The 21,729-nt window shown below is 45.5% G+C and overlaps 1 protein-coding gene across 31 annotated transcripts in view; it reads right to left on the reverse strand.

Annotated features, from left to right (window-relative positions):
* MAGI1 (membrane associated guanylate kinase, WW and PDZ domain containing 1) overlaps window positions 1-21,729 on the reverse strand; it is a 344,450-nt gene that overhangs the window by 16,553 nt on the left and 306,168 nt on the right. For 14 of the 31 annotated variants that reach the window (XM_064519147.1, XM_064519154.1, XM_064519151.1 and 11 more), the window contains 6 exons: window positions 15,600-15,816; window positions 14,347-14,544; window positions 9,528-9,605; window positions 6,273-6,364; window positions 5,063-5,255; window positions 1,620-1,913 (listed from right to left, as the gene is read on the reverse strand). In XM_064519147.1, the coding sequence (XP_064375217.1) occupies window positions 1,620-1,913; window positions 5,063-5,255; window positions 6,273-6,364; window positions 9,528-9,605; window positions 14,347-14,544; window positions 15,600-15,816 (1,072 nt within the window). The remainder of the gene's footprint in view (window positions 1-1,619; window positions 1,914-5,062; window positions 5,256-6,272; window positions 6,365-9,527; window positions 9,606-14,346; window positions 14,545-15,599; window positions 15,817-21,729) is intronic. The other 17 variants (XM_064519162.1, XM_064519163.1, XM_064519170.1 and 14 more) reach the window with 3 other exon arrangements.

A 21,729-nucleotide genomic window follows, 5' to 3' on the forward strand; every position in this document is an offset into this window, starting at 1 on the left:
ACAACCTCACATCAAAGTTTCTTTGCAGAGAACAGTTAGAGCATGGTCCTCATACAGTAACGGTTATTTATCCACACGTTATCAAATGCTTTCAGAAAATGAAATCTCTCTCCAATTTAGATTGAGTTCAGTTTAATCAATATTGCAGTACGCTGTTGTGTGCTGGCACCAAAATACCTATTCTGGAAGAGCAAGTTTCCAGGAATGAGGACAGTGCAAGGTGGCCTAGCCACAGAGAACTGACAGAGTTTGATGCACTGGATCTACACTAGGTATTTCCTCCCTTGAAATCTGTACTGCTATGACTGCCTGGAACAGTGTTAGGAATGGCTCATTTTGCATAAACAACCAAGGAGCTGATGCTCCCTGTAGTTGTTAGTGCTTTTACTAATGCAAGGGCACTGGTGATGGGCAACGGCAGGAAATTTCAGAGGAAAAAGTCTAGAACAAAGCAGGAAAGGCCACTTTTTGCCACATGCACATGCGTGCTCCAGGAACATGCAAGCTGTATAGGGAGACTGTAATGTATTTTGTCTGCAAAACACAACTCTGCTCTAAGAGGTACTGTGATGATGGCCAGAGCACTTGCTCTGTCTTTCTTCTCCCCCTCTACCCTTTCCACATGCCACAGACTGAGAAGGAGGGGGCACCGTCTTTTTCCCCTACGATGTAGGAGTGGATGCTGCCTCTGGCCCTTGTGCAGGAGATGGGAAGGGAAGAAAACGGCAGCTGTAGCTGGTTCCCTCCCTGCAATGACATTTCTGCTCTAGTGCGGGCTGTGCTGTGCATGCTGGCAAAACCAGCTTATTTGTGCTTTTCAACGTATGGCTCATTTGCCCTGTAAGACAGAATTACATCACTTTTGCACCTGGAAATGGATGCCTGCCTAGCAGAACGGGCTGTCTACAGCAAGAAGCCGTGACCACTTTTGTTAAGGCAGGACACAAAGTGTGTTGTTGCATGAACTTCTTGCTTTTCCCTGCTCTAAAGAAAAGTGTTTGGGAAGGGGAGACACAAGGTGGTGAGGGTCAAAGAACAGACCTGTTTTTTTTAATGGTGTTCACTGCTTGTCTCATCAGCAAGCACTATGAATTAAAACTTTCCAGATAGCAGCACGCTCACCCCATAATGAGGATCCAGAGAATAACCTTGACTGCCAAAGAGAAGTTAATCAGTTTAAGCATTACTGCTTTTAAATCAACTGGCTCCATTCCAGGACCAGGAGACATAATTCATTCCACTGACTCCCTTTCCGCATTAGCAAGTGTACCATGTTGGGGGAATCCCTTGCTGCTCTTCTGAGAGCAAAACCCCCGCGGGCATCCAGCTCTCCCGGACGGCTGCAGGCTGCACAGAGAGTTCAGGCAGCATCAGGAATTGCCGGTGGTGGCATTTTGCTCCTCAGGTTCAGATTTCTCATTTTGCTCTTCTTGACTCGGTGCTGAACAAAACCCAGGAGGCAAACACCTACCAACTCTCAACCTCCGATTAAGCTATCAATTACAGAAATTAGGGCGCGCTCCTGAACTGTAATTAAACAGAGCCTCGCCTGCCTCCTCGCACCGCTGTGCTCTATCCCGTGTCCCCTTTGAGGCGCTCGGCCAAATCCTGAGACTTACCAAATGTCGTCCCCGCCTCCGGCCGGCTCACTGAAGACACGATGACGAAGCCAAAGCCTTCGTTTTCACCGCGGCGGATCTCCACGTCATAGGGCTGGACCACGGTGCTGACGACACCACTGCCGCCGCCACCACCGCTGCCGATGCCGCTGGTGCTGCCGCTGCCCGAGCTGACGGTGTTCAGGGAGTTCTGGCTGCCCTGCGGGGTCCGCTTCTCCTCCGTCAGCGAGGCCGGCTGGTTGCTGCTGTGGTGGGAAGAGGCTGGAGATGGGACTTCGTTCTCTGCCTTGGGAACTAGGGAAGGAAAAAACATGTGCCCTCTGAGCAACCTGCGACATTTCATGCTTGAAAAGTGTTATGTGCCGAGAAAAAAAAATGATCACCAGCTATAATCTATAAATCACAATCAGAATGAGAAAGGGCAGTGTATCCCCTTGGACATCATCACCGACAGCTCTGTCAGGTGATGCCACGGACCACACACGCTCGTCCTCTCTGGCATGCAGAGCGTACAACCAAAGCCGTTCACTGCCACGACCATCCCAGCGTTACAGTTAGACCAGTGCAGTACCACATGCCTGGATGCTCTGTGGCATTTTAAACCTTGATTACATTAGTTCATTGTGCTCCTTTTAAACATCATATCCCTGCTTCAGTTACATATGTGCGACTGTGTCTATGTGCAGTAATATCAATTATCCACCACTCAACACCTCCATATGATTCAACTTAATGCTATCAGCTGGGTAGCACTGATTGCCTTTGATCAACATGATCTATTCTGAAGAGTAAAAATAACTACCCATATTATAGCAAAGACACTTGTAAACTAAGCTTTTCTGGACAGGAGAACCAGCTACTGTGACCTGTACAGTCCAGCACAGTTTGGGGGGTGCCTTTAAACATTATCACAACTGTTTAACAGCAACTGAGGTTGGATGTGGCATTAGTATAAAATCTAATCAGCTACCACAAGGCTTGAAGAAATCTCAGAAAAATCATCTAGTCCGCACTCTGCTCGAGTCAGGGCCAACTATACTTACTGTCAGTCCTGACAGATGTTTGTCTAATCTGCTGTTAAATATCTCCCCAGGCAATCTATTGGTTGTAATATCTAACTTGAATCTTCCCTGCTGCAACATAAGGCTATTATTTCTAGTTCTATCTAGCAGGCATATGGAGAACATATTATTCCCTTCCTCTCTGCAGCAGCCTCTTATAGTCTTGGGGAGTTTAACACCTCCTCCCCCTTCTCTGCTTTAGGCTAAACAATCCCAATTTGTTCAATATTTCCTTGCAGACCTTGTTTTCTAGAGCTCTCCTTATTCTCACTGGTCCTCTGGACTCCCTCCAGTTGGGCCCTCTCCAACTCAAACACGTCTTTCGTGAAGTGCTGGACCATATTGCAGCTGAGCCATCATCACTGCTGGGAAATCAGGAGAGCTACTCCCTGCCTGCATCCCAGCAGTGTTTTTCTTTACCAGAGGGAGCTCAGGTAAAGCTTGTGGTCCACAATAATCTCCACTTCTTGTTACTCAGCCAGGTTCCCACAGTTCCTTTGTGCAGCTAAAAGCAGCATATTGCACTTGTCCCTATTAAATGGCTGCCTCTGTTAATCAGGTCATTTCTCCAATTTGTCTGATGAATCAAGATTAGATTGGAGATCTTAAAAGCAACAAGAAAATTGGAGACAAACAAAATCGAAACCTGTAAACCCATGGTCCAAAGGAACAGAATTTTAAAATGTTCTTGAAAAAGAGTACCTGTCTGGACTTACGTACTCTAAATATGTACTAAAACCACAATATTCTACATATTAGGAATGTAAGAATATAAATGTTCCCCTATATGAACCTCAGGACAGCGAGTACCTATTAAGGTTAATAATCTTTTCCTACTGGCATGTAGGTGAGAGGAGGAATAAGGGGCGAAAATTCAGGAAGAGGCTTGTCTACAAAGTTACGGTGGACTTTAAAAGTCTGTGAATACAAAATGAGCAATTTATGCCAGAATAACTGTCCACATTTGAAATGATTCCGAAATAGCTCAGTCTGGAGTTATAAGCCCTTGAATTTCAAGGGTTTATACCAAGATCGCATGAATCTAAATCTTTTTATGATAATTTCCAGCCTAGAGGTTGTAAAACCAGAAAGAAAACCATGCACTAAAATATCACCAAAAAATTCAGCTGCTCTTCCTTTCCTAACAAACCCCATCTCTATAAAACTGCTCTCACATTGGCAGCTCTCTGACAGGAATGACAAAACCACCAGGATGCTCCTCTGAAGCTCCTCTGCTATTAGAGCAAAGACATAACCCAGCATTTAATCCCCAACGGGAAGAAGGAAAGAAATAAGTGAACGTTTGCTTTACATTGTGTGGAAGGAACCCAGCCCTGGAGCTATTTCAGAGGTACAGTTCTAGTCATAGCTTCCGCTGTGGGGCTACTTTTCAACACAAATGTTATTTTGATGCTCTTTAGGCTTGAGGTACATCACTGTCCATTATTCTGTTGCTGCCTAAACTTGAATAACTATCTCATGTCCTTTCTTGTTGGATGAGAGGGCTAAACCAAAGTCCCAGACTCAAGCTCCCTAAACTGACCGACAAGAGACAACATCCCAAAGCTACTTTCCAATACTATACATAAGTCCTGTGTCAGTTAGAAAGCTCAAACTCACGTCCTCATCTGCTCTGCTACCAGGACGTTTTTGTGTCACCAGTTGGGGTGGCACCACCATAGAGTGACACTTCTCCTCTCTGCACCTTCATCTTTCTGCCAGCTTCTTTCTTGTCCACTGAGGCTGTTCACTCTTCCTTTGCAGTGTGTGCACAATACAGAGAAACCCATATAGTACAACCACCACCATGCAGTCCCTGCACCACCAGAACCAATGACACTTGCTTTCCTACAGTTCCGTATCAAGCAGTTAGTTGACTTTAGTGGCGCGCATTGTCCAAACCCATGTGAAGTTTCTCCTGTGCTTGGGACACTACTAAGCATTCACTGATGCTCTCTCTCTCTTTCCCCTTGCTTCCCCTCCTGCAGACTCTTCAGCATCTTTTCCCTTGCTCCAGTTTAAGGATCACTATCAGGCAGCATAGGCAAGATACGGGCAGGCAGGCAAGTGCAAAGTCTGTTCTTGCACAGGTCCAAAAGAAAATGACATGTTGCAATTAAACGGTTCTCCACTTTACCGGAAACTTTCACGAGACTGGAGAAGACAACTGAGATAAAAGAGAGTCTTGACTAGAAACAAAATATTTGAAACATATTTGACCAAAAAGGAAAAAAGTTGAAAATTGCCAAAAGAGAAAGAATAAGCTGATGTCCCCTGAGTTTTGCCAGTATTACAAGGAGGCGCTTTTGTGCTTTAAACCATTTGCTGAACAGATGGGAACTGGCAAGAAAATCTACACTCGCCGAGCAAGACACAGCCTACCTGTGTAAACTACTTTGCGCCTTACGGTCAGATTGACATGACCTTGCTTGGCTGCCTGTTGCATAAGCTGGACGACAAGCTGGTGCGATTTTCCGACAACGGGTGTCCCATCCACACAGATGAGCTCATCGCCTGATCTCAGACGGCCGTCCGCATCCGCAGCGCCCAGCGGTACAATGTGACCGATGTAAATCTGTTGAATTAGCACAAACAGAAGAAAGGAAAGAAGGGGGGGAGGGGGGGGAGATAAATGAGAATACGCTCAACAGGCAGCTGGAAACAAGAAGGCTGATATTTAGATCCAATTCAGTAGCAACCAGAAACCACTAACAAATGTCTGCTGTTTAGTTGATGTGCTCCTCTGGAAGCAGCTCCACATGCGCATAGCCCAGGACACTGCCCATATCACAAAAATTGCAAGACAAATACTGACATTTTGCTTCTTTAGGCAGTCCACTCACTCGAACAACAGCCAGCCTTGGGAAATGTGTTGAAGCAGACAGTGACCAGAAAGAGCGGAAGATGGTTAAAAGCACCGTGAGTGTTGTCAGGAAGGCTGAGATTGAGTTATCCTTTCAGGTGCCTCTAGGGTTTCCAAACTCAATACCATCCTCCTGCCCACCAAGTTGGCTTTGGTCCATCTTCAGGGAGTTCAGTGGAGTTATTCCAGCACGAAAGGAATTCATGCCCTCTCTTTCAGTAAATGGGCAAAAGCATTTTTGCAGGGAGATGTGTGGAAGTTTATACTGCTGCTATTTAGCTTTGACCTGTACAGTGCATAAAAGACTACATGCTATCAGCCTGACACCTTTCACAGGCATCAGACTTCTGGTTAAGAAGTTAAGTGAATTCAAGGATCGAAATCGAACAAAAAAGCCCCCCAAATTACTCTAAAGTCAAACAGTGGAAACTACCTGCAAACAGGACCGGGACATCTGTGCCTGGAAAATTTCAGGCCTATAAGTTTTCATTTTGGCTCTCACAAAAACAGGCAGTAGCAAGGGATGTCAAACCCATTTTAAATATGGGGGAGTTGTTCATTTGTTTGGTCTTTTTTTGGGAGGAGGGGAGGTTGCAGGGTGTAAATTCATAGCCCAGTAATTATTTTAACATAGGTGCCACTGTGCAGAATGGCACATCTGCGCATGTTACTGCACTGATTTGGGATTATGTCATGAGTTAAAACAAGCCCACTTTCAGATGCACTCACAGGTTCTCCAGGCTCATTTCCACCAAGAATCCTAAATCCAAAACCAGTCTCCTTTCTCCATAGAAAGATATCCTGCTCTTGATAATCTGGAACTGAAGGGAAAGAAGGAAAAAATAACATTTTAAATTGGAAAAGCACAGCTTCATACCCAAATCAGCACTTCTGTGTTGATGGGGAACTCTGCATGAAAGCCAACCCACTTCATGGCTGCTCAAAGCACATTCTCCTCTGCTCTGAGAAGAGGCTTGCTAGCCACTGTGATTTTGCACATCAAAAAAAATTTCTCATTTCCCTGGCTTTGCTCTGCAGACTGCGGAGCCGGGTGGGCTCTCTGCAACACGGGTGCGAAACTGGCTCCCAAAGGGGGACTGGCACCTTTGCTGCTATGGCCCGATCCTCCCTCTGACACCACCTCTGCCATCGCCCTCTCGGCACCGTGCTGGGATGCCTGGCCTACTCCTGGTCGCAAAAACTTAGAAATCCACTGAAATCCACTTGTTCCTCCCATGAGGGTTCTACTGCAGACAACAGTGGTGAGGCCTGATTGACTTGTGGAGGGATCTGCCATACAATTTTACTCCTTAAATGAGGAGGTATTGAACTTTTAGACATAATTAAAAACATCCATAGATTCAAGTAGCAAAGGGTTATTATTTAGATTACTACTAACAATTATCCAATGTTTTCCTCTTTCTACTAGGTGCCTAATTCTGTCTTTCCATTTGTTTCTTACTGTAATATCTCTATCAATACTAGCATCACTATCCAGGGCAAAAGCCTCTTCCAAATCATCAATAAATGAACATGTATAAAAGAGAATCACTCTGCCAGAAACAATACAGCTGCCTCCTCTTTCATGGGAGACAAAAGAGCCACTTGTTATGACTTCTACTATTTAATTAACTTTCATGAACATAGTTAACTCTCTGCCTATTGACACTGCTTTAAATAACTGTGGGACAGATCCCCAACTGGTGTAAACCAGGGTTCACTGAAAACAGTGCAGCTCTCCTGATTTTCACTTGTGTATGTACGGGCTTTCTAAAACTACTGAACAGACAAAAACAGCTGGAAACAAAAAAGAAGACCTTACCTACTCATTAGTATGGAACACCAGCAAGATTTTTACAATGAATATTACATACGGTGAAGTACTAACCTTGAAGTGGAGTTGAACAGAAATGTTTTATATTAACTTATTCATGCTTGCTTTCATTCCTCTTTTAAAAATGCAAAATTAATTGCTAACATTAATTCATATCAGAAGACAACTTCGGGTTCATTTAATATTTATTGGTTAGTAACTGCAACATTGACTAATTTTGTAATAATCTCCTCCCAAAATTTATAATTAATGAGAGAAAAAGTTATTCCTTTACAAGTCAGCTGCCTGTATGTTTAGTAAAGAAACCAAACTGTATCTTCCAGAAATATAACTTAAATAAGTCCATAATAAGGGTGCAACACTCCCAATCAAACAGGAGCTAGTCTTCAATATCTATGAGCAGATAAACTGTTGTGCAGATAAACTGGTTTTCTTCCATTGACATCAGTGAGTGTCAGAGGGGGCCCTGATTGCTTTTCACGCTGCCAGTGCCTGCGGTGCAAAGGTTTGGGTCATTTAGTGCTTTTCAGCTTTAGACTTCTGGCTGACCTTGATGCTCTCTCTTCAAGGACTCACCAATAGGCTTAAAATATAATATGAATTCAAGGCCTGGGAAAACTCAAAATTAAAAGAACAGGTGAGTGCCAAGGCACAGACCATTGGTTTGACATTTTCATTCAAACCAATTTATAGCCATTGACTTTATATATCTTCTTTTTACATGACATCTTCCCATTTTAACTGCTTGCAGTTATAAACTAAGCTTGAGATCTGTACACACTACCTTACCAATCTATAGGCTAATTTCCCTCCAAATACAATTACAGACTAATACGGTGATAAACAGGCTGGAAGCCTGCACTGCTCATCAGTCAGGACGAGCTGGCTGAAGGCAATTTGCCATAATAAGGACCTCCTGCACAATAACAGAGTTTAGACAATGAATCAGTCGATGTTTGTCACTGCCTCCAGCGAGGGGGAGCACGAAGAGCAGAAACGCTCGGAAGCATCTCTCCAGCACTTCACAGGCTTTTTTGGCGAAGGCAGGCCCAGAGCAATTAAGAGTGCATGCTGGATCGGTCAGAGGTAAAATGGCTTCGGCAGAGAGCTTCAGCGTGGGCCCGTTTTCTCTGCATGGCTCAACACCTTCCCATTTGTCAGCTCTCCAGCCTCACTGCATGCTGCCTTATGTTCCTCATCCGGGGACCAACTAGCCGACTAATGGCCAGTGGAGATAACGGCAAGCCTAGGTGTAACTGGAGTATTGAACCAAAGCAACAAAAAGACAGGTCTATCCCCAAAGAAGCAAATTCATCCACGTAATGCTCCTTTCGCTGGAAGGATTACAGGCAGGAGAAACACAGATACAACAAACATATAGACAGCACACACATACATGACATGAGTACAAACCAAACAAAACTCCTTTTACCGCTTTTTGCTCCAGCTGAACTATATGGTGATTCACTAGCACCGTCCAGATTGCTAACAAAACCTCAACCATCTCAGGGCTTCAATAAAGCCAAGGTAGGACCTTTTTGTGCAGACTCTGACCATGCTGGAGAATTACCTTAGGTTCTCCACTCTTCAATAGGACTTAAGAGGAGCCACTTTCCTTAGTTAAGACAAATGGAAAATTTCATGGTGGTGCTGAAACTTTGTGCTGAAAATCAGTGAAAAACAGCCTCCAGGAGCCATTCATTATATCTTTGCCCCTTAACCTGACCTCAAGAATGTCTGACATTTTCTGAAAAAATGTTCACCATAAGGTTTTTTTTTCCTGGAAGAAGAAAGGGTAAACCTTGCCAGTCTGCTCATCCTCTTTTAAAACAGACTGTTTGGGTAGCATCGCAAAAGTGGTAAGAAGAGTTCTGCACAGGCTGTGAGGAGGAATGGACCTGGCAGTGAGTGACATGGTCCCGCCGGTGAGCAGATTCACAAATGAAACAGGAACACGATTCCCTCCCACCACCTATGACGTCTGCCGCTGGCCAGTACAGAGTGAAGCGAGGACTTTGCATCTTCGCGGCTAACCTTGGCACGCGACCCTGCCAGACTGCCCAGGAGATGAGGAGCCCCCCGCCACGCAGCAGCAATGACACCGGAACAAGACACCACAAGACACAGATACATTCGCAGCACAGTCTTACATTCTCCAAAACTTGTGGAATTGATTTCTCTCTCTCTTTCACCCTTGCTCAGTCCAGCTGCAGGCGAAGGTGACATAGCTGCAATATTAATATTACAGTTTTGCAAAGCTTAAGGTATCTTGCTTTCTTGTTAGTTCGTTAATTTAATTTTCACAGTATGGATCATGTTAGGCTTGCATGCACATAATTGCAAAGGTTATAGCTACTATGGGTTAGGACATACTAACTTTTACATCTATTTACACATTTGTATGCATGTGGGTACATAATATGCACACACATGTGAATTTATACATTTACGCACACACATGCTGGTATATGTGAACAACCCTTTTTGCTCCTTGAAGGAGGAATCTCTTTGAGAACACCTTAAAAAGAGTTTTCTACAAAACAATTTTCACCTTCATAGCACAGTAAGTTTTCGAAATGGAAGTCTCTTTTTCTAATGTTAAAAGAAATGCTAAACCATGGCAATGAACAATGAAAAGAGTGCTTAATTAGAGGTCACTTTAATTAAACTTACTATACAAACTTTAACCATTATCTTATGTGTTATATGTTTTTTTTTCTGCTCAGTGTGATATCAGTTTCAACAAAAGATGGATATGAAAATAATCTGTAAAATGAATTTGCTATAGTCACTAGCTCATTGGAGGCAGCAATACTTTCAGTGACTCATAGCTTGGCAAAACACAAAAATCTTAAGGCTCAGATTCAGCAAAGTTTATAAGGACATGCTTGAAATTAAGAGTGAGTAGTCCCACTGAAGCCAATGGAGAGTGTTCCACTGTCAAAAACTCGAGTGCTTTAGCCGTAAATCTCATGAGAACCCATGTTCCCAAGAGACCCCCAGTTTCTAGGCTATCCCACTGCAGAAAAATCCAGTTTTTCTTTCTTTTCCCTTTAATCCACCCTCTAGTTGCGTGGAAAATTTTTGAAATATGATGTCAGCACGTCCTCGCCAAGGAGACAAAGCATGGCACAAGGGGTGCTGCCGAGGTCCGGGGACCGCTCAACACCTTGGCTGAGCCGGGGCCAAGGCTGATGACAGACCACCAGCAGCCAAGGGCGCTCGCCAGCGAATCTGTAAGCTGATCCGCAGCCTTTCCTGCTCATGCAACATGCTGCAAGTATTAAGATCCTTTTAAGCAAGACGTTCTCTAAGGGTATGGACACATCTGTGTGCCTGAGTGTATGATTATAACTGTTTGTCTCGTATTATACAATAAAAGAACATGACCCTACAAAGGACCTTTTACTAACTGTCATCTTTAAAGTCAGCCTGATCAGAAGGCAGCTAGCAATTTCCTGAGAGTATTTTTCTTTTCTGTTCTGGGAAGAAAGTATCTAACGATCGGCATCATTGTGCAAATATTTTTAATTCTTTGTAATTGCTGGTGAGTGAACGCTAAACACTAGGTCAGCTTTGTTTGTATTATTTTAATTAGATTTGGGGAGAGAAAATCCTACGAAATAAATTATGTGCCTGAAAATAAAATTCAAATATTAAAGATAACTTAGAATATTCTAAAAGCTTTAAAAATTATCTATAGCGTTCTGCTTTACTTTTAATTAAATGCTTAAGCCCTTCAAAGGGATTCATTAACACATCTGCAATTCAGATTAATTCATTTTGTCACTGCTGTTTTGACAGATGGCCATATGTAGGATATGGTATTTTGCAAAGCAATCAGGCCACATGAGAAAAATTTGACAACAGATTGCGTTAATCTTTAAGGAAGTTTAATAATACATTGAAAAATAAAGAGCATATTATAAAAATATATTTTCAATAAAGCAGTACAAGATGCTGGAATTGTGGTTCTCTGGTAAACTATTCAATTACTCTTTCTTTCACTGAGTGCTCTCCACATATGTAATTCCGGGATCTTGGAACTGGTCCATTTTTTAAACCTTAAGGGTTCGTCTTTCTCTCTGATTCATGCACACAACTCCCATTAGCAGTAATGAGTTACCCATAAAGAGGAGCTCAGGCAGCTAAGACTTAGCACCAGCAAACAGTACATTTGTTATCACCACCAAATGATCTGTTTTCAGATTCACTCAACACAAAGCTGCCTATTCTTTAAAGTCTTAAGCCAGCAAAGTATTGCGACCCTGGGCCAGATTGCAGCAGAGCATTTGAGCTCAGCCTTAGTCTTAAAACATCCTAGGCCCTCTGGGTTTAGGGCTTGAAATTAAGCTTTGCTGGACTCGAGCCAAAGCATTCAGCACCTTGCAGCTCTGATCCCCTCACCCGGCAGAGCTGCATGCGGGAACTTTAGCCTGTATATATTGAATAAAGTTGCAGTTCTCATCTGCTGCGACTCAACCACAGTCCAGACAGAAGTTATGGAGCCTTTTCTTAGCTCTGCATTATTAATTCTAGCTTTATATATTTAAATATTTATACATATTTTTAGCCTGCAATGTCTGCTGCTCTCCTCCACAGAATCTGAGTACTTCCTTAATCTCAGATGCATTGGGTATATCAAAAAAATACATGGTTTCACAAGACTATGGGCTATTTAGCACTTCTGAATGAAACCCTGCTCTTCCGAGGGCTTCAATGAGACAAGTCACGTATGTCAAATATAGCCTTTGTTATTAAATAATGATTCATGTATCCAAAGAAAAAGAAGAACTTGCTTTGCCAATTTTGAAAAAATAAAATGTTGCCTGTGTGCTTTCCATGTCTGTATTATTACTATTAATAACAGTGGGATGTACTCCTAGTCAAAAAGGCCGCAGGTGGCCATTACAGATTCAGTGCTTAGAATCATCCTAGAGAATATGGTATTCATATACTGAATTAAATCTCTTTACATTATTATTTTTAGATTAAAAAAAATTCTGGCTGGGCTGTGGCTAATGAATTCATCTTTTTGTGTCAACTGCACTTGAAAATTGCATTATGTTCTCTTTATATTCAGTGATTTTAGAAACGGGACTAAATAACACACTGAGAATGATCTCAATCTAAAATTCTGTCTTCCTGAGCTTCATCGTATACTTCAATATAGAGGATTGTTTCTGTTTTTCAGTCCACTTGTGAGGGGCAGGGTTTTGAGTCCCCAGAAAGAACATTGTCTTATCCCTTTCAGATTTATCAAAGTGTAAGGCAAAGAATCAAGAGACAGAAAGTCCCGGACTGTGCAGCAGAGAGCACCAGTATGGAGCTTCTTCGCCAGCAAAGACTTGCTGGGACTCACCAAAAGCCCAGGCTAAAGGATGCATCAGCCAATTTCAGTACAGGCACTAGAAAAGCATCCTCCTCTGAACATCAGCTCTTCGTTTAAAGTTCTGCTGATGTTTTCATTACAGAGAGTGAGCTAGCATCCAAAGCTATGGATGCCAAAGAGAAAGACATGCTCACTTAAGTCCAAAAGCCAAAGAGGTCCTCAAGCAAAGAACAAAACAATGATATCCTTCTATTGTGGCCAGCCAAAGGAGAGATCAGAGTTAAACTGGGCTGCAACTGGCGGAAAGCACAAAGCACAGCACACATGGAGCAGACAGCAAAACAGGAGTCCCAGGGAGTGGTTTCTCTCATCCAGCAGTCTGCAGTGCTCCCTAAGACTGGACCAGGGGCTACACAAATAGTGCTCGGGCATCACTGGGAAGTGAGTTTCAGAGACGATTCATGTTCATAACACAGCAGCCACCAGCTGCCCACTTCTCTCCTTGCAGACCAAAGGTGGGGTAAGAAACCCTGTAGCTCGCCCCACACTCCCCAGGCAGAGTACATGCTGGGCTTCAGTTGTGAACCACACTGTCCATCAGAGACCAGGGAGAGGGACGGCACGCAAGGGCTTGGTGGGGGAAGGAGAAAGAATTGATCACTGACCTCTAATTAAAAGCATCAGTTGCACTTTGGGATCTGATCACAACAGGATATACAGCAATTTCATCAGCCCTTTTCAGTTAGACTGTATCTTTCCTCTTTTTCTTCACTTTTCATTAGGTTCAGCAAAGCCAAGTCACAGGTAAAAGTGCAGGTTAATCCCCAGGGGACACATTTCATTTCAGCTTAGGATCTGAAATCCATAGGCTCTGCTTACACGGAGACATGACCATATCATGCTTTTGCCAGTCTCCAAGAACTCTCTGTGTATGAAACCAAGAAGTTCAAAGAAACACTTTCCTGGGCAGAAAACAGCAGCTTGAGGAGAAGGAGGTAAACAGGCACTGATGTCCAAACAGACAGGTCCCACATGGCAGAAGAGCCAGGAGAAAAGGATTAAAGCAACAAAAGAGGATTGATTCCCACTACACAGAGACCCTGGGCCACGGCAAACAACACAGTGAAATAGGGAAACTGAAGGATCGCAGCATGGCAGCAGATGCGGGAGTCTAGCAAAAGGCCTGAGCAACAATCCCATGGCCCAGTGCCACAGTCCCAAGAGGTCTGTGGCACTGGGAGAGTTGGGGCCTGGGAAGCTAGAGGGCCAGGAGAGCAGCGGAACGGACTCTGGAAGGGCTCTACTCACGGACAAGGATAAAACCTCTACGAGATACCTACAGGCACTGAGGAAAGAGCGACTAATTCCCGTGCCATTTTGGAGGTGGATCCAGAAGGGCAACAGCTTGAATGTGCACTTCAAGATTTCTCCCACTCACCCTCAGGTTTTTATTAGGAAAGACAGGCAGGAGTTAAGGCTGCTAAGCTAACACTAATGACTAATTAGTACGAGTTAAACAGTTAATTAGAAATTAGCTAAATAGCTGCAGGGGATCAGAGACAATGACAGCACAGTGCCTGCGGGGACCCCGCTGCAAGGAGGCGAGCTGAACCGCTTCAGCTGCGCGAAGGTGATACCGTTGCCACGGGCTGGCCTTGATCTCGGCAGTCTGGGGCAGGTGAAGGAGCTCTGCAGGACTGAAAAGTCACCGGGCCTCAGCTCTCTGCCCCTTTTTCCTATTTCAACTAGATGCACGGGCAGCGAGGAAGCGCAGTCGCTGCATTTCTCCGTAGATCTGGCCCAAGAGCCTGCAAGGTCAGGAATACAGCTAATCCCTGAAAAGGGAAAGAAAGCAGCACAGAGAAGCAGAGACACCTACAAACTGCATTGCTGAGACATTCAATCCAAAGAGATGCATCTTCAGCCAAGAAAACTGTGACTCATGATTTAATTTTTCCAGGACATAAGATTTAGAAGTGATTCATTTGGTCAGGAAAAAAGTCAGTCCTACCATTTTTCATTCTGGGGTAATGTTCATTTTATACTGTTTCTGTCAACTTCCAGTGAGCACAACGAAAACAAACTCCAGGTTATACTCTTATGGCACTAAGACTTTCAAGCTCCCTTTTCCATAATTAAAATAGCTATTGTTTCTGGATGAGAACCTAATACTCTAACTCTTTCTTCAAGAAGCTTTTACAGATTCTACTACCTTCAGCAGCATAACTAAAGTGAGGTTAGCATGTTTATTTTGTTTGCAGAGAATAAACTGATCGAAGGCATATTTGTACTTTTGGAGCAAAGTCCTGCTGAACTATTAGCCAAGGGTACAGATTAATAATTACCATAAAAGCCATTTACAATTTGCATTTGATTTCTATATTCTTACAGTAGTTGACACTAGTCAAAGCAGAAGGGCTCAGCTGGATTTTTTCCTCCCAGGAGTGAGACTGGAAAGCATCTGATACGAATTTCAGCAAACTAAATACTTCCCCTCCTTACCAAAATTCCTGTGCATATCAATCAAGGAGTCTTAACCTTGAAAAAATAGGTAAGGGTCTGGATAACAAACCTGGAAATTCTCCTTCAGCCTAATTTAAAAATAAATTAAAAAATAGGGAGAAAGATGGACTTTAATATTCACATTATTTTATCGGGATTTTTTGCATTAAGCAAAAGTACCCTTCGCCAGAGATGATCTAAAGTCACTCCTCATCAGAGAGGAAACCGAACCGCTAGCAAGTCGCCATCACTGACAGATATCGAATCAACAAACCAAAGTCTTATATTTTCAATATAAATGTAAAAGATTCAGTTCTTAGCAAAGAAAATATACAGAGAGCAGCTGCCAGAACCGTAGCCTTAGCAACCACACCTGTTTTATACTCACGTCGGCTTTCATACATGCTCCTGGACTGGGCCCAGATTTTGAATGGATCTGGCTTTTTCTGCCCAGAATTGTCCGGCTGATCCGCGGCCGGCGCTTCAGGGGCGGCGTAGTCCGGCAGCACCTGCGTGCTGTGAACGGGGGAAGCCGTGTGCCCGCTGCGGTGGCTAGAGACGCTGTGCTGAGAACTGTTTTGGCTGTCTTTCCTTTCAAGTGGTTGCTGCAAGGAGGAAAGCGAGTGGAAAGAGAGAGAACAGACGGTTATTGGTCACTGAGTGGGTGTTTTCCATCAATTTTGCTCCCGTCTTTGATCAGGGTTTCTGCGTGCACATAAGTAAATACATAAATCACAGTTTTGCTGCCACCACTTAATGCAGGATACAGCTAAATTCCCCAGTGACAGATTTTGATAGACAGACTGACAGAAAGAGATATGCAAAACAGAGACATTTATCATAAAACCATGCAGCCCTCCATCTCACACACAAAACACATCTAAATCTCTTTAGAGGTTACTAGTTTCAGTGCACTTGTTTTTTCCTGCATTAAGCTGGAAAAACTCAACAACCTTCTATTCAGGTAACACTAGGATCTAACTTGAGCCAACAAGAATAAGGAAAAACTATCAAATTTCAGTGAAAACTTGCACGCAGCCCCTCTGGAGCAGGTTCAGGCACAGCCTTACTATGAAAGATCACTTTTCATCTGCAGCTCTCACAACATCAAGGGTGGGTTGACAACAGAGTACCAATTTCACGTCTCTGTTTCTCAGAGCATCCGCAGGATTACAGCAGGCCCTCACAAATGTGAAAGCGTCTACTCGTGCAGTTTGATTTTCTTGTTTTAATTGAGCCCATCAAAACAGGAAGAAATACGTCCGCCTAAATTCAGGGCTTATTCAAAAGCAGTATGTCAAGAGCACCGTCTGCTCAATATTTAGCTAAGCAGGGTACATAATTCTGAGCTCAAATTCACAACGGTGTGCTCAAATGGAGCACAAGTGGTGTTTGCGTTGCCAGGATTTGTACTGCTGAACGTGCAGCAAAATCCTCCCTTGAAAAGAGCTCCCCAAACAGTGCAGTTAAGGCTTTTTTTTAATGCTCTGTTGAGATGACCTTGGGTTCGCATCAAGGGCAAGCCCAGTCTCTCACCTGCTCCAGCACAGGGGACCAGCCTGTTCCTGGGGCCACTCCTACGCCATAGCACCCTATATATGCTCTTTATGATGTCCACAATTTCCCAGCTAACAGGGATCACTTATGTAGAAACCTCAGACAAAAAATAGAGCGTCCAGCTGGCAGGAGGTGCCTGATGACGTGGCAGGAGGAATCCCTACTTTGACAAACTTGTCCACTGAAGACCAAGACCAAGCAGGGGTAGGGAGAAAAGCTGGTGGCAAACACAGAGAAGGTCAGCACGATGGTCTGAAGACCCTTCCCTTCGCGCTGAACGCAAAACCCCAGGTGGCCAACGCTCAATCACAGCGGGGCTGGACTAATTACGGAGGGGAAAGTCACCATACAAAAGTGCCCTCTTTTGAGTCTTCACAATAATCTTGTCCTTTTATAAGCTACAGATGTGTTTGGGTTTCCACTGAGGGAGGAAATAGCCCCAGCAGCCCAATGGCTTTGACACTCCAGCCTTGTACTCAAGTTGTTGAGCCACCACCAGCTTTAAGTGGTATCTCGACTGACTAGAATGTGAAATTGTCTTCGTCCTTTAAAGCAATTTTGAACAAAGCATACCTGCTGTGATTACACATCCACCAACTTTCAAATACAAATATCTGAACCAATTTCAAACATTTTTAGCTTTTAAGTGGTAAAAGAAGCTAATTCATATGCAGCCCTTCAGTTTTTAAATGAAATAGTTTAGAAACATCTATTCTGAGGATAATCACTCCTTTGTAACTAAAAAAGAAACACAAGGCAACTCTCAATCCAGCCATCTGGACCGTTTTGTTTGTTTGGTCAAATAACTAAAACCATCCTGTGAAACTTCAGGCCAATCTCACTGGAAATAGCTGGTTTACAGAGCTCGGAAGATAGGGACTAAATTGGGAAGCTTTATTCAAGCCTTGGGGAAATGTCGGGAGCTATCTGAAAACTTAATTAAAATAAAAAGTTTGAACTTTAAGAGGTGATCTCAGTTTATGATATGGAAAGTCTAAATACTGCACAAACCATGGCTTCTGTTCTGTATTTGGAGTGCAAATGGAAGTGGCAGCGTATCTCAAGCAAACTCCCTCCTCTAATTTAAACTACAGTTGTAATTGCAAATACACAGAAATTTTGCAAGAAACAAGGGGGAAAACTTCTTCAGGTCCATATTAATTTTTCAAACAATAACACCTTTAAAAAGCCTGAAACATCTCCATTTGCAAGCAGAGGAGGGGAGCAGAGAAAGGGCAACACAACTATGGAAACCACAGTTATATGTGATTAAATGAATTCAAGACAACATCAATCAATTTTCACATCACCAGGATGGGCCAAAAACATTGAGTGTCAAACTTCTTTCCACGTGCTGTACCACTAGGTGCCCCCCAGCAGCAGCAGGCACTGGGGTGGGGGTCTGCTCGTGAGGACATTTGGCTGGAAATGTTGGTGCCCTGGGGCAAGGGCTGAGCTTTCCCGAGCGAGCCGAGCTGGTGTCCTGCTCATGAAAGGATGTCCTCCTCCACCTCCTGCCTGGTTCCTCGCTTTGCAGCCGACCCTCCTTGCTGAACCCAGATCTGACTGCCCGGTGCAGCTCACGCACAGGCAGAAAGCCGTCCTGCTAACTCAGGGCCAGGGGAGCACAGGGCTCTTTGGTAACAGACCCTTTGCAGAGCTCACCCTAAGATGCATTAGCTGGCCATGTTTTTCAGTGCAAAGTAAACCAGATCAGCTGAATCATATTGACATCTGACAGGAGCTAGAAGATAAAAAAAACATGGAGCATTAAACTACCAAGCCAGCAAGCACCCTTCCTTGGCTGCCTTGAAGCACGAAACCAAGCAGAAACATCTATGGCCTTCCACAGAGCTATCTATTCTTTCTTGCTAGAAAGACAAGATCTTGACCAAAATAGTCTGGCAATCAAAACTATGAGGACTACCTCAAGTCCATTTAGGCAGGCCGCACACAGAAATACAGGTGCTGAGAAAAATAATCACCTGGCTACCGTACTACACCCATGATAAAACAAGTATGTCGAAGGTTGGAGCTCCTCATGCCCTACCTCCTACCTAGCTGCCGCTTCCTCGTGCTGCTGTCAGGAGGTGGGGGCATCGCTGCAGAAGAGGGGGCAGAGGTCTTCAGGGTTGTGCACACATCGGGATTTCTTCCCCCCACACTGCGCAATCCCACTTGCAGCCGCTGCACTTGCTGAAAGGTAGCATCTCCCCGAGCAAAGCGGTGGAGGGGCCCAACTTGAGCACGTTGCCATCCTGTGACCATGGGGAGGGATGGAAACAGCAAAGGTGATGGGAGCAGGAGAGCTTGAAGCTGTTGAGCTCCCAAAGGACATAGGAGGAAAATGGACACTAAAACTCTCTCAGAACAGCACGGAGCTGGGAGATGCTACAGATACACACGTCACCGACCAGTTTGTCACTTGTGTTAAATGGAAGAGCAATTAAGCATTACTTTGTGCAGCGACGGCTGAAACAGCAGAGGCCGGTGACACAGCCGAGGGGTGGCTGCAGGCAGCGAGAGGACACTAATCGTTAGCAGCAGCCGTGTATGGCTGTGTCAGGCCGGGGAAAGCCTCAGCAGAAGAGGCGGTGGTGGCCAAGAGCACGGCCGGGGGCAAGAACCGACACCAAAGTCTTTCGGAAGAGGCGTCTCCAGGCATCCCAACTGCAAGAGCAGAGTCGCTGTGATTTGCTCTGCGTTTCACGGCGGGGGGAAGAAAAAGAGAATGTGTGCAGCAGGGACAGGCTGCACACAGGAATCGCATTTTGGGTCACAGTTCAGCTGTGCTGACAACATATTTATTTAGACCCAAAAGAAAAGTAAGCTCTTCAAAAGAGCTTAGCAGTTCCTCCCTCCCTGGCTTCAGATGATCTAGTTATAGATTTTGTGCTCTAGAGCACTTCGGAGAACCTGGTCCTGGCGGTGATACAAAGCGGAGCTGGAAACGAGAATCTTTGCCCCCTTGTGGAAGATTTTGATGTATAAAAAACGAGAAGAAAAAAAGTAAGTTTGTTTTCATCCATGTTGTATCAGGACAATTGCAGGGAAAATCGCTGTATTAGAAAACATGCATACTGAAAATGGATATCCCCAAACTGTTAATGCCAAAATATTATCCATTTTCATTTAAAGAAGAATCAAAGGGAAACTGGAAACAAAAAATCAATGCAGACAGCTGCTGTGAATCTGTCTGCTTTGTGGGGAGGAAAAAAAGAAGGGACTTGGAAGTGTCCAGCCACTCTCACAGCTTACTTCAAAATCTGGCTGTGAAGATTTTTTTTTTTACTAGTTTGACTTTTCTACCAAGGTTGAAAAAATTCTCTCTAAAAACTGAGAAACACAGCAAAATGCATCAAAAGGTATCAGTGTGCCTGTGATAACGCGTGCAGGCACACGCATAGGCAGAAAAACACCCAGGAAGACTAAGTTGGAGGCAGAAAAAACAAAACTAAACCTCTCAAAGGCCCCGATCACCTCCTCCAAGATGCAAATCCAACAGCCTGATGTTGGCAACTGGGAATACGGGAGTGAGGCCTAAAAACAGGGCTTTTTTGAGAAAGAGAAGAGTTGGCAGCAAGGTGGGTGGATGCCCGGGCTTTGGGAAAGGATATAGGAAAAAAGGGAGAGGGATTTTCGCTGCACTGAGAAGCGGAGGAGGACGAAGACCCAAGCTCGCGTTGTCCCGCTAGCAGCAGAGGAGATGGAGACAGAGCCCAAGTGCCGATGGGGCCGAGCACCGCAGGGCTGGGTGTGCGCTGTTCCTTTAACCGCAGCTGATTTATTAATGAAGAAACGCTGGAGAGCGTTCCCGGGGGAAACAGGCAGCGCCTTCACCCCGTGCCAGGTATCCGGCAGGTGCCCCCGCGGCAGCACCAGCGAGCCGGCCCGCGGGAGCCAGGGTCAGCTGGCGACATCGGGATGCTCCGGGGAAGGTCCCCAGGGAACGCGGAGCACAGCCAGGCGCTGTCCCAGCCGGGCGCCGGTTCAGGGGGACGAGCGCGGCGCTGCTGCCGGGAACACGGCACGGGGAAGCCTGCAGAGCCAAGAGGACCAGGCTGCCCAGGCTAAACCCAACCTCTACCCCTACGCTGCAAAAAGCAGGTACGTTAACACCGCCGCTGCTTTACGCTGTTGACTAACGCCTTGGATGCACGGGCTCTGGCGTCAGCGCAAATCCACCCCGCGCATCGCTGCCGCACGACGCTGCAGCAGGGAAGGTGCCGCTGCTCGTCACGCCTAGGGGCAGGAGACTCGTCCCCACGCAGCCCAGGGGAACAGGAGGCTCCGCTCTCCGCAAGTCCTGCGCTTTCGAGGCAACAGCACTGCCTAGGGCCACAGTTAAAATCACCAAAGGGACCCTGAAGTGTGTGTGTGGGGGGGGTCAGCAGAGCAACGCCGGGGCTGCTTTCCCAGGATCACCCGCTCCTGCAAGCAAACGCCAGGGAAAAGCCGGCCCTTGCGGGGCTGCACCTGTCTGCAAAGACGCAGCCTCTTTGTTCACTGAGCAGGGACGATCCCGACCCGGATTCAGAGGCTGCTGGGATTTTCCCAGCGCCACAGCATCGCTGCTGACAGGGCGGGTGCCCGGCACCGCCGGATCCCGCGTGACCGAGCCCGAAGGCACGCGGGGGCCGGGTGAAGACCACGACCCATTCATGGGGGCTCAGCGACAGCAGCGGGGCTGCAGACCGCATGTGCGGCTCCTCCGCCGACCGGGGAGGAAAGCAGCGCACTAGGCTTGCACGCGTCTCGCACGCCTGTCCCGGTTTCACCGGCGGCCGAACAACCCCCCGCGCACAACCCACGAGCGCGCAGCGGCCACGGTGCGCGAGGCTAACGCGAGCCGACAGCGGCAGAGGCCCGGGCTCACGTGACTGTCATCGGCGCTGCCCTAAGCCATCCGAACCACATTAATTATCGCAGGGCTGGCTTTTCCGACGAGCGGGGAACTTGCA

The sequence above is a fragment of the Dromaius novaehollandiae genome, chromosome 12, assembly GCF_036370855.1.
Source record: "Dromaius novaehollandiae isolate bDroNov1 chromosome 12, bDroNov1.hap1, whole genome shotgun sequence".
Lineage (NCBI taxonomy): Eukaryota > Metazoa > Chordata > Aves > Casuariiformes > Dromaiidae > Dromaius > Dromaius novaehollandiae.